The sequence below is a fragment of the Bacillus rossius genome, chromosome 15, assembly GCF_032445375.1.
Source record: "Bacillus rossius redtenbacheri isolate Brsri chromosome 15, Brsri_v3, whole genome shotgun sequence".
NCBI classification, from domain to species: Eukaryota; Metazoa; Arthropoda; class Insecta; order Phasmatodea; family Bacillidae; genus Bacillus; species Bacillus rossius.
In genome coordinates, this window is record NC_086342.1 from 36916664 (window position 1) to 36931721 (window position 15058).

Sequence of the window (15058 nt, forward strand, 5' to 3'; positions counted from 1 at the left end):
TTATAATTTATAAATATTTGCCCTTTTTCCATGCTGCAAAATATTACAAATATTTTTAAATCCATGTATCCAGCATTCAATAGTTTACAATGCAGCATTGAATAGCTTAGAACTAATTTTATATTATATGCCAAGTAAGGTTATTATTTAATTATTTTGTATTTCTGTATTTCAAACACTACTTTTCATCTCTTGCACTAATTAACAAAGCCATAAAAAAATTTTCTTTACAAGGTTTAAAATAATATTAAGATGGTTTAAAATTAATTCAAGCAAAATTGATACTAAGAAAGTTTTGAATTTTTTTAAATTTTAACCCATGTTTTTATGGTAATAATTTGTTACATCAAAAACTGTTTCAGCCGAAGTTTTAGATAAAGTTTAGGATTTATACAATAAATTTTAATGGGTCTTTTTAATACAAAATAAATGATTATTTTTTACTTTCAAACTTTGTTATTTCCACCCCTTGCAGTAATAGTTGGGTAAATAAAAATTCTTTTACGAATAGTTTTAGTCAATATTTAAACAGTTAAACAAAAATAAGAATGGATTCAATAGTGTACCTGGTAGGGAAGTTTTATTTATTTTTTCATTTCAACCCCAAGTTTTTTCAACCCCTTGCAATAATGGTTAGTATTTGTATATGCACGAAACCATAATACTGAAAAGGAATCAACCTTTTCAGATTCCATATTATTGCTACTATGAACCCCAAAAAAGGCTTTTGAAATTTCTTTTGTCGGTTTTGTGTTTGAGACTCTACAACCTAATCTTTGCTTTTGAGGTTTTAGTTAGTTACCTGCTGCAAAGTCTTTAAGGAATAAAGAATAGAATACCTCAGGCGGAAACTGTGATAGTATTATTTTAAATTATTATGATCACAATGTTTAGAAGATAAGTGAGAACATTTTTTTTATAAAATTATACCTTACTTAACTTCGGATAGTTAAAACATCTCATGATCAACACTTAAAACTTTAGTTTCATTCTTTTGAAGGTCTTTTGAATTTACATCTTTGGTTTTATATTATTCATTTACCCGGAATTTTCTAGCATATATTTACAAAGGCACCACAGGACTTGTTAGTCATTATTATTTTTTTTTGTGAAATATACATTAATTTTTTAGATAACAGAGGTGAAGTGGGACACATTGTGTACTGTTGTTTAAGAAACTTGGTCATACTACTGTTTGCTGTTTGGATATATACCCAATTAAATGAAACAATTGAACAAGTAGGGGCTGGGTTTGTTTATTAAGGATGTTTTCTCTCCCTGTATTAAACCGTTCAGAGTATTGCTCTGTTGATTGATTGTCACATAGCTTGTCTCCCTCCGGCTTTGGGACAAATTTCAACCCAGGCCACAGGATATTTCTTAGCTTCGACTAAGAGAATCAATCAAAGCTCTTTTTAAATATTAGAATTGACTTTCAATTAGATAAGCTTCACATTTGTGGCGAGCTTTAAAACATTGGAAGCCTATGATTTTCTCATGAAAATATTGTTTTCTTTTTGTTTTGTATATGTTTTGCATGAATAAATTTAGTTGGTTAAAAAAAAAAACCTTTTGGCACAGCCTACAAGTGAAGGTAGATTTCAAAGTACCCATTTATTCTGGAAATATTTAAGAAACTTCTATAAACTTCTGGAACATTTCAAGAAATTTATGTATGTAACATCTTTGGTTCTCCTATATTAGAAAATGATGTATTAACATTTTCTCATTTTTCATGCAGCGAAAATATAATGAATGTTTTTAACTCAGTGCATCCAGCATTGAGTAGCGTAGAACAAATTTCATACTACATATTACCAACTCAGGTAATAATTCAATTTTTCTTACCTTTAAATGCTATTTTTCATGCCTCGCACAAATAAAAAATTTGCATTTGACCAAGGTTTAAGATAATATTGAGATGAATTAAAATAAATTTGAACAAATTTGATACTAAGGATTTTTTTAAAATTTTAATAACTGTTTTTACTGTAATAATTTGTTTAATCAAAAATAGTTTCATTGAAAGTCCTAGATAAAGTTTTATGATTTATACATTAAATAGTAATGGATTTGATAGTATACCTATATAAAAAATAGGACTTTTTTTTTTTAGAGGTGGGACGTACCACACTTTCAATACTCGATTCTGTATTGTTTTTTTCAGTTCGATACTTTTGATACTTCGATACTTTCGATACTCCAGGGAAAAATATTTTCCCATTAAGTAACAAATATTACAAATAACATAAATTAGTTTTAAACTATATAAATTCCCTCTTTATTACAAAAATACAAACTGCAAATAACTTTAAATACTTGAGTACAAAAAATAGAAGTGAAATACAAACTATCTTCAAGAGAGTTAGCCCTTTTTTTTCCAGTACACTTTTTTTTTACCGCGAACAAATGTAAATAAAAAGAAAATCAGAAATTTTTTCTTGTTTGTTTCATTTTACAAACAACTTAATGCAACAGAACAATTTTAAATAAAATTTTAACGTGAGAAACGTAAAATACAAAACAATCCGATCGTAAGAAAACAAGGTAAATATGTATTGTACGGATTAGCGCCAAAAAAAATCATACACAATGAAATAACTTTCATTATATGCTATCTTACGTCCTCTTTTCAGAACCGCCTGCGGAGATAAAAAATTCCAATTACTTTTGGAGATATCGAATTTTTTAATATTCATTTTTTGGCTATTTTTTTAAAAAAAAATTTTAAAAATCCGAAAATACCCCTTTATTCTGTGCTCTTTAACTTCCTCTTTTCATTAAACCCGGCGGAGATCAGAAATTCCAAATACTTTAGGAGATATGGAATTTTTTAATTTTCATGCTGTGCACTGATGCGGAGTTTAGCGGGAAGCCTACGATTCACACATCCCTCTGGACATACCCGAATACTCACGTTGGCAAGCCTTCTTTTCTTAAAATTAGCAAGAAGTAATTAAAAATACTTTAAAACACTGTGGATGGTTGGTTATATTAGGTAAGTATACCTACATAAAAAAAACTGTAAAATCATTTTATGGTTGCTTAGCAAATAACTTTTTAATATGTAGCTATCCTAACCAAATCAACCATCCACAATGTTTTGAAGTATTTATAATGTAGCTAACATAACCTAATTGACCATTAGTTTTCATGAGTTGCATATTTATTTACAATAAACAAAAAAAAAACCGAAGATGCACGATCGGGCGTTTGCCTCTCGTCTGTTGAATGAAGGCTTGCCAACGTGAGTATTCGGGTATGTCCAGAAGGATGAGTGAATCGTAGGCTTCCCGCATTCACCATTGTTGCTTGTTTACAAGTATGATTTTTTTTTTTTTTTTTCGCGACGTAGTTGAACGACTACATCACGTAAAAAGAAAATTACGTGAGTTCCTACTGTTCATCCTTTTTCCCGGTTTGTTAGGTCAGGTCAGCTACATTATTAATACTTTAAAACTAAACAACCATTAAAATTAATTTTTATTATTTTTAATGTCCGTTCAGTTTCAAAGTATTTATACTGTAGCTGACCTGACCTTAATCTACCTTTGTCCCGTTTTGTTAGGTCAGGTCAGTTACATTATAAATACTTAAAACTATACAAGTACAATTAATTGATATTATTTTGAATTTCCGTTTATTTTGAAGTATTTATCATGTAACTAACCTTACATAATGGAAAATTTCTGTTGTTTAGGCATTCACGCACACACGGCAAAAAATAAAATGGCGTCTGTTGAATGATTACATAGGGCTTGTATTGCAAAATAAGAACGGCGATATCTCCAAAAGTTATTGGAATTTTTAATCTCCGCAGGCGGTTTTGAAAAGAGGACGTAAAAGAGCATATAATGAAAGTTATTTCATATTTGTACGATTTTTTTTGGCGCTAATCCGTACAATACATATTTACCGAAAACAATAACAAACGGGTATATTCAGTTCAAAGATCAATGAATGCACAAAATATGAGTTCCGTGCCTTGGTAAAGCGCGTGCACCATTTTCATAATCATTGCTAGTTTGCGCCACTAGTCTCGCTTGGTGCTGGCCATAGATGCTACTATCGAAGTGCACAGTCTTCCTGATACTATCCATATCTATGGTGCGATAAAGTTATTTTTCTACGTTTGCAAAGGTAAACAATGAACTTTTACAAAATAAAAGCATTAAAACGTAGTTTATCAGAAGGAATATAACAAAAAAAATTGTGAATTTTAGGACTTTTCCGCTTCGTAAAACCGTATGAAACGGGAAATTAATTATTTTATAAGTCTATGTTCCGGGAAAATAAACCATTGTAAATATATTACTTTCGGCGGGACCAAAATTAATCAGCGTATGACACGGGAAAATGTATGAAACGGGAATGTATCATCGAGGTACTACTGTAGTTGTATTTTGTACGATGGCGACTCAAAACTTAATTCAATACAAATGAACAAGCATTCCGGTATCGAAAAAAATGTATCGAACTTACAGTTTCGATACTCGATACTTTGCGATACCGTCAAGTATCGAAGGTATCAAGGTATCGAAGTATCGAAAATCCCATCACTACTTTTTTTTAATATTTTCAACTTTTATTTACACCCCTTGCAGTAATGGTTGGCTACATAAAAATTCATTATAACAATAGTTTTAGACAATATTTAGAAAGTTAAACAATATTAAGAATTGATTTCATAGTGTACATGGTAGAGAAGTTTTATTTTCTTACTCCAAACCAAGGTATTTCCAACCCCTTGTAATAATGGTTTTTATTATCAAAAATGGTTTCAGAACAAAGGTTTGGATAAAAATTATAAGATTTACAAACAATTCAAACAGATACAACAGTGTGCCTACAAAGGGAGATATGGATTTTTTTTCTTTCTAACATTTGTATTTTCCACACCTTGCAGAATTGGTTGGTCTATAACGAATGCTGGGCTGCAGGTAAACACTCAAAAGTGAATAATTAAATTAAGGCCTTGGAAGCATGAGCCCAGAAAGCAAAAAAATAACAACAATAATCACAGAGGTGCCCAGACGTCGTATAAAAGAATTTTATTTATAACCTCCTAGCAACTCTAGTAGGCTATGTGGATCGGGGATGAATAATAATGAAATAACAAGACTGGTGGTTTGATTTATATAAGTGCCCTTTTACTAAACTAATTTACTTTTGTTTTTATCTTTTAATTACATTGGTATTAAAACATCTTGATTACAAAATGGAGGGAGCCCCGGGGCAACCTAATACATATAAAAGTAACACCATAATACATCTTGAACTTAATACTGGTTTTAAGTTAGCTCGCAGGCTCAAAAGAAAGAAACAATTACATTGAAATTTAATTATATCCTGTGTCCTGGCACCGGAGGTTTCGGCAGATTAAAGTCCAGAAGAAATCAATTTGAGTAGAAACTTAGAGATAAACTCGGAATTAAACTTGGAGTTAAACTTGCAGCTAATTTTGGAGCTTGCAGCTAATTTTGGAGATAATCTTGGAAGCTGAACTTGGAGTTAATTTTGGAGCTCATTTTGGACTTCAACTTGGACCTCAACTTGGACCTCAACTTGGAGCTAAAACTCGAGGCTGATTTTGGACCCCGCCTGCAACCAAAGTCCCAAATTACTTAGACTGGTTAACAGGCGGCTAAGCCTGGGCAAGACTATGCCCAGTGAAAGGCAAAAAAAAAAAGGGGGGGGGGGGGTAGGGATGACGACCACTTACCCAAAACAGCGGGGTGAAGTTCATGTAGACTGCCTCCAGGAGCAGGGAATGCTACTCGCGGCACGGAAGTTCTCTGTAATCATGATCAGAGAAAATGAAATAATTTAGATTAACAAAAAAAAAAACTATTGTAAGAAAATTGTGGCCTATATGCCTTGATGTTGGCGATTACATGACGTAGTGTCGAGTCTGGGATGAACAACGGAGATTAACTCTCGCGGATCGCGACGCGTGGTCCGCACAGACAAGATGCTGCCCGCCGAATCTTCAAAAAATGGCGTCGGGGCGCCTAATTAAAGGAAGCAACTGCCCCCAGCCAAAGAAAGGGAGGGGGGGGGGGGGTGGTGACTGCCCGAAGGTGTCCTGAGATGCCCAAAGGGGCGAAGGAGGCTGCAAAATGCTCGCCGCGCTCTCACGTGAGTCGCAGGCGAACTAAGATCGCAATCGCACTGTGACTGCTGCCATGGTCGATTGTGACAAGCTGTCTCTTATGGGAGGGATGAGTAGTGCACTCTGGTGGCCAAGATGAGAACCTGCCTGGAGGGTCACAGAAACCTCCACTAGAGTGCAGTGGGCGCGCTCGCGACCAGCGCTCAGAGCAAGGTTAGGGATTTTTCCTGCCGCTAGACTTTGCTGAGGGCTCTGTTTGACAAGTGGGAATGTCCCCGCCTGGGTTCACTGGGGGTCGATGCTCCGGGTTGTAGTTCCCGTGAAGCCACCGGTGGGTGATAAGGGGAGGGGGGTTTAAATTTGCTAAGTCGCCTGGGAAAGGCGTCATGTGGACCGTCCCGAGGCTTCGCCGCTGGCTGTAACCTAGTCCAGTACGTGACGGCAAAACCCGTACGTATGCTTGCCTCCGAGAAATGAAAGTTGCTAGCAGTGAGGTTGGGGTAGCGTTCTCTAGCACGAAAGTCATTTTGTTACATGGAGAAAACGTGACGCGAACCGCGGCCGAGATGCTGCGATCACAAATCGTCAGCAAACAGTATCTAATTGAAGCCTGCGAACAAGCGCAGGTGCACTGGGTTGCACAAGATTACGTTGGAGTGTACGGTAATGGAAATAAAATTAAATAAAACTAAAAAAATACAAATTTATTATTTGGTTTCCTTCTTTAAAAATTAAAAATTAAATTTAAATTCGTACATTTGTGCCTGAAAGTGGCACTGAAACGGCACAGGTCGAATAAAAAATTATTTCAAACAAAAGTTGTAGATGATAATTTGTGGTTATACAATAAATCATAACGGTTTTAGTAGTATACATAATATGGAAATTATGAATTTTTATTTTATTTACACACCTGTGTTTTTCAACCACTTGCAACAGTGGTTGATTGTATCAAACATTGTTTCACACAAAATTTTTAGATAAAAATATAAGATTAACAAATAATTCAAATGGATTCAATGGTGTGCCTTTGGGGGAGAGTTATAAAAAATTTTATCCCACAATCCGTGTTTATTCCACCCCTTGTAGTTATAGTTGGTTATATCAAAAATATATTTATACCAAAGATTTTGGTATTACTCCTACTAGTTATAATATGTTCAAATGGATGTGATATTTGTCATTACAGAATTAATAGCGATTTTTCTGTTTTTCAAGAACCTTTCCCATTTCTACCCCTTTGGTCGCATTTTGCCCATTAAGGCACTTGACTGAGAATTTTCATTACTCTATTTTATATATAAGTTTAGAAGTAATTTTTTCAATTTTCAAATTTATGGTAGTTATCATGTCCATTAAAATGTTATATATAATATATATATAATATATGTTGACACACGCACAAACTTTTGAGTTAATGTTGGTTTTGGGGTCTATGGACCATGAAAAGAAAAACTAAAAAAAAATTTTCTTGAAATCGCACCGTGATAATCTACATAAAAATAAGGCATTCTATTTGCTTTTATGAATGTTCAATATTAATATTATGTATGGTTATTTATTAATTTTTATTGAATGATATACATTGGACCTAAATGGTTATTTAGTTTATAAGCTTAAACATTACAATTATTAAATGATCACATTTTTTTTTTTTTTTAGTTCTGTATTTTATAAAATAAGTGTAATACAACTTCACCAAGAAAAAATATCTGAAATTAATTTGATGTCACAAATATTTTAAAAATTAAATTTGATATTCGCTTCACATCAATAAACTAGTATTCACCCTGGCCTACTTACAATAGCCATAAATTCATTTGGTGAACTCGTCTTTACGACCTTCAATACATCATAACTTCCTGCCCTTAGCCTCATGGTTGAGACCCGCTGCTTATCAAAAAAATATATAGGATAAGTTGAAAGTAAGTGAGCAATACTATGAACTACGAACTAGTGTGAGGAGAACTGGGTTATTAATTACTAATATTTACATTACTAATAAATGATTTTACTTAAAAATGCCTCATCACCAATCACTCCTACCTAAAAATGTTTATTCTCCAGTAACTCAATGTCTGTCTAGTTCCACAGTTCGCACTCCGCACTGGAGCTGGGCTCGACAGTGGTTCGCCCCTCACCTCACGCCTGTCCACACACACAGTGTCGCGCCACTCAGTCGCACTCTCTCGATCCCGTCGCCCCGCGTTGCGCCACTCTCGAGGGGGTCTCTCACCCTCTTCGCCGATGTCACACTTCCCTTCACTCGCGGAACTCTCCGAACTCTTGGAACTCCTGCGGAGGCTGGCGTCATCGTTTATATCCCCATGGCGTCCTTGAAGGGGCGAGAGCGGCTGTGACATGTCGTGTCATCCCGGGCCGACCCAACGCCTGAAAAGTCCAGAAAGATGGCGTTTATTCACGCCACTCTGCACGGCGACCTAGGGAAACCAGCAGAATTCCCAGGTCACTTAAGTGTCTGTGACAATAGTCCGAGGCAGAACGGTGAGCGGGGAGCGGAGGGGATGGTTAGCCAGACCCTTGTAATCCGACAAGGAAGTGTGACATGTGTGACGTCAGCGCCCATGCAGGGCCGTAGCTAGACTCGCTGGAAGGCCCACTCAGGTACCTGCCTTGCCTCCTAGCACCCATGTAGCAGTATATATACACACCTTAAAACATACGACTAATCATTATCCATGCATTCATATTTAAAGAATCCACTTTATGACAACCTACTGATACAATTTTTTTTTACTCTGAATTTATAGACCAGACTTTCTCTGCTACCTCACTCATTATCAAAGTTGATCACAGTGTTACAACAAAATGTAACCTTTACCTGTGTTTACAAAATTTAGGTCGTATGATTTAAGTTTGTTGTACATTGTTCTCTTTAATAGCAGACACGTTTCATTGCCACAATCCTGCAGCTTTAAAAATTCAATTTTAATTTAAAAAAAACCACCAAAAAATATACAATTCTGTATGGCGACTTATTCTGCGGTGCCATGCGCCTCACAGCATGTTGCTCATGCGATCGCTGGCTTACCTTCTTGCTACAGCCAAAACGAGCACCACTCCTGATCGTGATGCTTATTCCAACACCATACTGCTCGCAATGGTCCGTTTAATTTTTCTGTCCATTTTAGTTACTATTTACTCTGAATAATGGGGGAACCTTGCCCTTAAACAAAGTCCAGTTAACTTCTCAACTGCTGTGCATTTTTGCTGCAAATTGCGACGAAATTTTCAGCTACTGCATATTTTCATGATTACCCAAAAATATTATAAAATGCCAACACTATTCCAGGAATTCTCATGAAGCAGCAGACGGCACATTAGACTTCCCAGCTGGATAGGCTAACACACATTGGACTCAAAAAGTTTTTTTTTTATCTAACACGTTACAAATGAAAATCTGGACTTTATCCTTTCCGCACACGTTTGCGAACCGTCTCTGCCTTAAAGACTTCCTGTTGCCGACGCCGACACGAGTCATATTCAGCTGCTGCCCGCCACCGGAAACTGCACTCGTCTACTGTAACTCCGTCTTTGAATCTGGTAATAATTTAAAATTGTACTGTACAAATTCTGCTTCATGATATAGTGACAGTAACTTTTTAGTTTACACAATAGGACTCCTCGTTTCCCGATACTGCGACGTGGTTCACACACAACTTTTCAGCTAACATGGTCCATCACACTCTGCAGCACTTCGTGTTTCTACCGGACCTGCAACTGTCATGACCAATAAATCTTTACTCTACCAAATGACCAAGGCAACTCTTCGCACATCTGCGGAATCACTTTCGCACCCGCTACTTAGCACTTGCGTTGCCGAGAACTTGCAGTGCCGCAAATAGAAATAGTTCTCTGGACAGTGTTACAAATTTCCTTATGTGTTAATCTTGTCATATAGGTCACCAACTTAACACACTATTATATACGTTGACACGGGGGGGGGGGGGGGTCGATCGGTCGGCTTTACGGTGGATTGTTAGTGGGCGCCACCACGTGGTATGGCACGTGGACCCGGTGAGACTCCTAACTCAGGGCGTGACGTCGCCCATGTGAGACGTGATATCCCCCCTTGAAAACATCTAGTACTAATTCCTGCCCCCTCTCAGCATCGGGCACGCTTTTACCTACGAAGTGGGCTCTCAGGTGTCCCACACGCCGTCACTCTCCACGTGGTCACACAGATCGAAAATAAAAGAATAATATGTTAAATTCATACACCTGATTTATTCCGCTAATTCAGCTCACACACGTACACGGTTGAAGCTATGCAAAACGCCCGTGGCACGAATCGGTTTATAGGTGATAAGCCACCACGTGGTCACATGTTAAATTACGTAATACGAGGAAAAAGACCGAGACTGGTCGTAAACTAATTAATGAAACAGTCCCCCGACCGAGAGTAGCTCCGAGGACTAAAATAAAGTGATTGAGACGAAATTAAAGTTAACAGAATTAATTGGCAGAGAATACAAGTGGTGAGGTCCCCGGAGTGCTGATGCGTCTGCTCTCGGTCGTTGATGGTGGAAGACTGGGCTGAGATCATGGCTCGCTCAACTAACATGGCGTCCTCCCGCCGAAACAATTACCGTTAAAAGATATTAGCGAATTCGTGCCACGGGAAACTAAATTAACATGACAAGAAAGCGTTGAAAATTATGTAACAATTTTTTAATGAATTGAAAAGATTGTACAAATTATAATTACTAATATTTAAATTTAATTATTGTCTGGCTTCGGGTTTCCTCGGGAATGTCCGGAAACGCTATGATATTTTAATATATAAGTTAAAAAATAAAAGTACATAAAACCCTCCCGGCCGATCTGCCGTCACGTTGCACTTAGGGAATATAAAAACAAACAACACAATTACATATACTTAATGTTTTTAGGGGTACGGCGCACTGGCTTGACAGCGCCCTCTTGCGAGGCGAGCACACACGCACGCACACGTACGCACGGGTAGGCGGGAGGTTTGAATGGAGGGTGGATGGTGTTTGGGCGGTGGCATATCGGACTTACAGGGGGCCGTAGGCCCGGACGATGTCAACGTAGTTATAAAAATTTCATATTAAAAAATACCATGCATTCAGGCTAGCCATAAATCTTAATTAAAACATTTTATTTACTGTGAGGTTAGGGTGTGTACAAAATAAATTTTAATATTTTATATTTTATAACTTTGAAATGAAATACGGCATACCAATGGCTGAGTGTCACCATCCATCTTTTTTTTATGCACTCTTACAACAGTTAAGAAATAAAATTATGAATCATATTATTAATTCAACAACAAAAATAGAGGTTATTTGATTTCATATTGATTGCAGACACTTAAAATTTTAGTTGTTTTGTGCTTTAAATAACGATTTGCTCTGATTAACTATATTAATTTGGAATGAATAATATTAATTCCTGTGTTGTGGACAAATAATTTTTTTTTTACTTATAAACTAACTGATAAACTAATTACTTTTTAACATATCTAATTGATTATGTTTTTGAATTAGGATACTAGAATACATATTTAATTCATGAGGTTTTTCCTTGTCATTATCTAAGTATATAATTGTATGACTTAGGTATGAAAACTAGCCCAAAGTAAACATCAACAGCAATTTATTGTTAAAAGACTTCTGTGTTATTTAACCTTGCCATATTTTAAAACTGTTTGAGTTCTTTTTTTTTACTGTACCTCTGGTAAATATTGTAAAATATATGGAATAGTCATTACAGTGACTTCTCTACAATTAAACCCACCGTACAAACAACAAAATTTTCTGTTTTGCTTCATTTTATTTGTTACGTAAATGATTAATTTTTAATTTATTTGTAAAATAAACCACGTGCCATGTTGTATATTTTGCGTTTGAACACAACCGGACGAAATGCACACGCACATTAGACTTCATCCTGTTAAATTTCCATTGCATCATTCTCACACATTTCATTGGATACTAAAATTTCACCCACAAAGCCCCCAAAGAAGTACGATTTCAAAACAACAGGCAAAGTTTGTGATTGAATCAGTCCGTGTTTAGTAGAATTTCAATTAACCGAAGTTCCGTATTAGCTAAGCCAACCTAAAGCGCTATTACCAGCAAAGACTGTTGAGAACTTGGAAAACGATTTAAGTGTTGTTAAAATCCTAAAGAAAATTAACCTCAAAGATGCTGTTTACTGGTTGGGAGAATCGTTGGGTAACATGAGAGAATTTTCACTAAAGTAAAGCCAGGAAAATGATACCACCGGGTCAACTGTTCGTGTTATCGGAAAGTTTGCTCATGTGAGGTTGCTTCAGCCCACATGGACTCTGTTGATCGAGGCACTTGTATAGTTGGTTTGTGTAAGTGTGAGTGTTCTGATTGGACTGCCGCAGGTGAAGAAGATGCAGGACCGGGTGCAGAAGTCGAAGGAGGACGTGCAGAAGGCGAAGGAGAAGTACGAGGCGGCCCTCAACGAGATCAACGGCTACAACCCCAAGTACATGGAGGACATGACGGAGGTGTTCAACAGGTGCCAGGACATGGAGGCCCAGAGGCTACAGTTCTTCAAGAGCGTCATGTTCGACATCCACAAGTGTCTCAACATCTCCCAGGACCCTGCGTGAGTCCTGCGTTTCATGACCGCCCCCAGCGCTGCAGAACAAACAACTTAACTGTTTAAGAAAATGCATGAAAAAGTCTTTCTAGGTTTGTGTTTCAAATTGTCAAAAATTTAAATACTCTCAATAACCTACAATAACTCTTTTTGTACCCTTGTTTTCTATTTGCAATGGGCAATGTGGTTCTTGTTAGAAATAAATTTTGTTAATGTGGCCGAATTGTGCTGAATGGCAATAATGGTGAACGGCTAAGTGTCCAGGTAGGCAAGATTGTTAATGCCTGTAGAAATTGTTGGTTCATCACAGCTGTCAAGTTGTGTAGGAGGTTATGTGGATTTGTGTTTAACGTCTCGTGGACATTGAGGACATTAGGGACATGTGGCAGTGAGACGGTACACCACCAAAGTGCATTAGTAGAAGAAACTGGAACACCCTTAGAAAACCCATCGTCTTAAGCTAGCCTGCACAACTTTTCCACTTGGGAGAAATCTGTGCTTGACCCCTCTGGGAATCAACTCCTTATTATCTTGATTCGAGGTGAAAGATTTAGCCACTCAACTACAGTGATGCACGCATCTTACTGTTTGCATTGCGTTTGCCTTCCGCATGGAGAGATATGGATTTGATGCTGTATAATTATGTAATATCTAATAATACATGAGACATGAGTATGAATGCAAAAATCTTTGCCAATGTTTAAAAAGTAGTTTTAGATTCTAGTATAATAGGAGTCATTTCTCAAGGAGTATAGTAACTACAGATATTTAGTTAAAAGATGCGTAGGTTAATGGCAAAGGAGTAATTTACATTTAAAGTCATACCAAATGTAAAACCATGAAAAGGGAATTTTCAAGTTTGTGAAACACAAACTTTAGTATTGTGTATGCTTTATGCAGTGGTTATTACAAACTGCTTATTGTTGGTATGAAAAATAAAATTTTCTTGTACAAAATATGCATGTAGTAACACTGTGCATTGCATTTATTCTGCATAGTAACTATTCTATATTATATTAATACCTTGAATCTTCTCAGTATATGCTTATTTTGTAAAATCTTTTGGGTTTGTGCACAATGTCAAGTTCATGTTTCCTCATTCGCAGCTTACCACAGATCTACGAAGAGTTCTACCACACGGTGAACAACGCTGATCACGAGAAGGATCTGAAGTGGTGGTCCAACACGCACGGAGTCAACATGGCGATGAACTGGCCCTACTTCGAGGTATCCTCACTTGCACTGTGTTGCACTACGTGCCTTAACAGCTTGCTGAATACCACAGTGTGCCCCAATTGCCCATCGATAACCAAGTATTATGTGAAAATATTGCAGTTTGCATGATATAAAACCACCAATTATTTAATTAGATTTATTAAATTTGGGTATTTTTTATTTATTTTTGTTTGCTGTTTAGTATAAAGTTATTATTTCTCAGGTTATATTGCAGACAATGTGATCTCGCCATTTGGAATTCGTGGTGTATCACAATTTTTATAGTCTGTAAATAATAATTTATTGGGGCTGTCGGTACCTCGGATCACAGAAAACTTACATTACATTGGAAAAAAAAGGAAAATAATAGCATTTTCAACTACATATTTAAAACAAAGTCAAATTTATGTGTAAATATTACAACTTCAGATACATACTACGTACATACATACATTAACAGTGTTAGCAGAAATACTCATTTTAAGCATTTACAACTTTAAAAAAACTGTCCAAGGTCTTTTGCTTCAAAGTAGAGCAACACATTAAAGCAGTGATGTCACACCATCATCTGTGAAAAACGGGTATCGCTTGTGGTCGCATCTGGTTGTTGCTCAATGTAGCGTACCACTGCCTTGAGTGATCACTAGTACAGTTGCAGCACAGCTATCTTCGTCATCACTTCCTTCATTTCAATGATAGCAGAATCAGTCACTTCAAATTTATCATCATTGTGCAACCACTCAGCAACTTCACTAACATCTGTGTTCTCACAACCAGGAATCTTTTTTATGAGTTCTAATGAAGGCAAATTGTCATCTGGGTCATCTTGTTCACTTGTAGGTTTTAAACTTTTGTTCCAAATTTGTTCACGGTTTCAGTCTCACTTCATCCCATGATTCAGCTATCCAATAAACATTTTTGTAGTTTTCTTAAGAAAATTGCTTACTGTCACTCACCTTCTGTTGCTTGCAGCATAGACTTTAGCAGACAACGTAGATACTTTTTTTTTTTTTTTTTTTCATGTTTTCTAATACGCCTGGCCCATGGGCTATATCAGGCTAGTGATGTTTGGTGGCAAAAATAGAGCTCGGATTCCATCGTAAGTGAGTT

At 36.4% G+C, this 15058-nt stretch overlaps 1 protein-coding gene across 12 annotated transcripts in view; it reads left to right on the forward strand.

Annotated features, from left to right (window-relative positions):
* Positions 1-15058, forward strand: part of LOC134539300 (protein kinase C and casein kinase substrate in neurons protein 1) — a 244370-nt gene that overhangs the window by 185359 nt on the left and 43953 nt on the right. For all 12 annotated transcript variants that reach the window (XM_063381218.1, XM_063381214.1, XM_063381211.1 and 9 more), the window contains 2 exons: positions 12513-12739; positions 13840-13960. In XM_063381218.1, coding sequence (XP_063237288.1) covers positions 12513-12739; positions 13840-13960 — 348 coding nt within the window. The remainder of the gene's footprint in view (positions 1-12512; positions 12740-13839; positions 13961-15058) is intronic.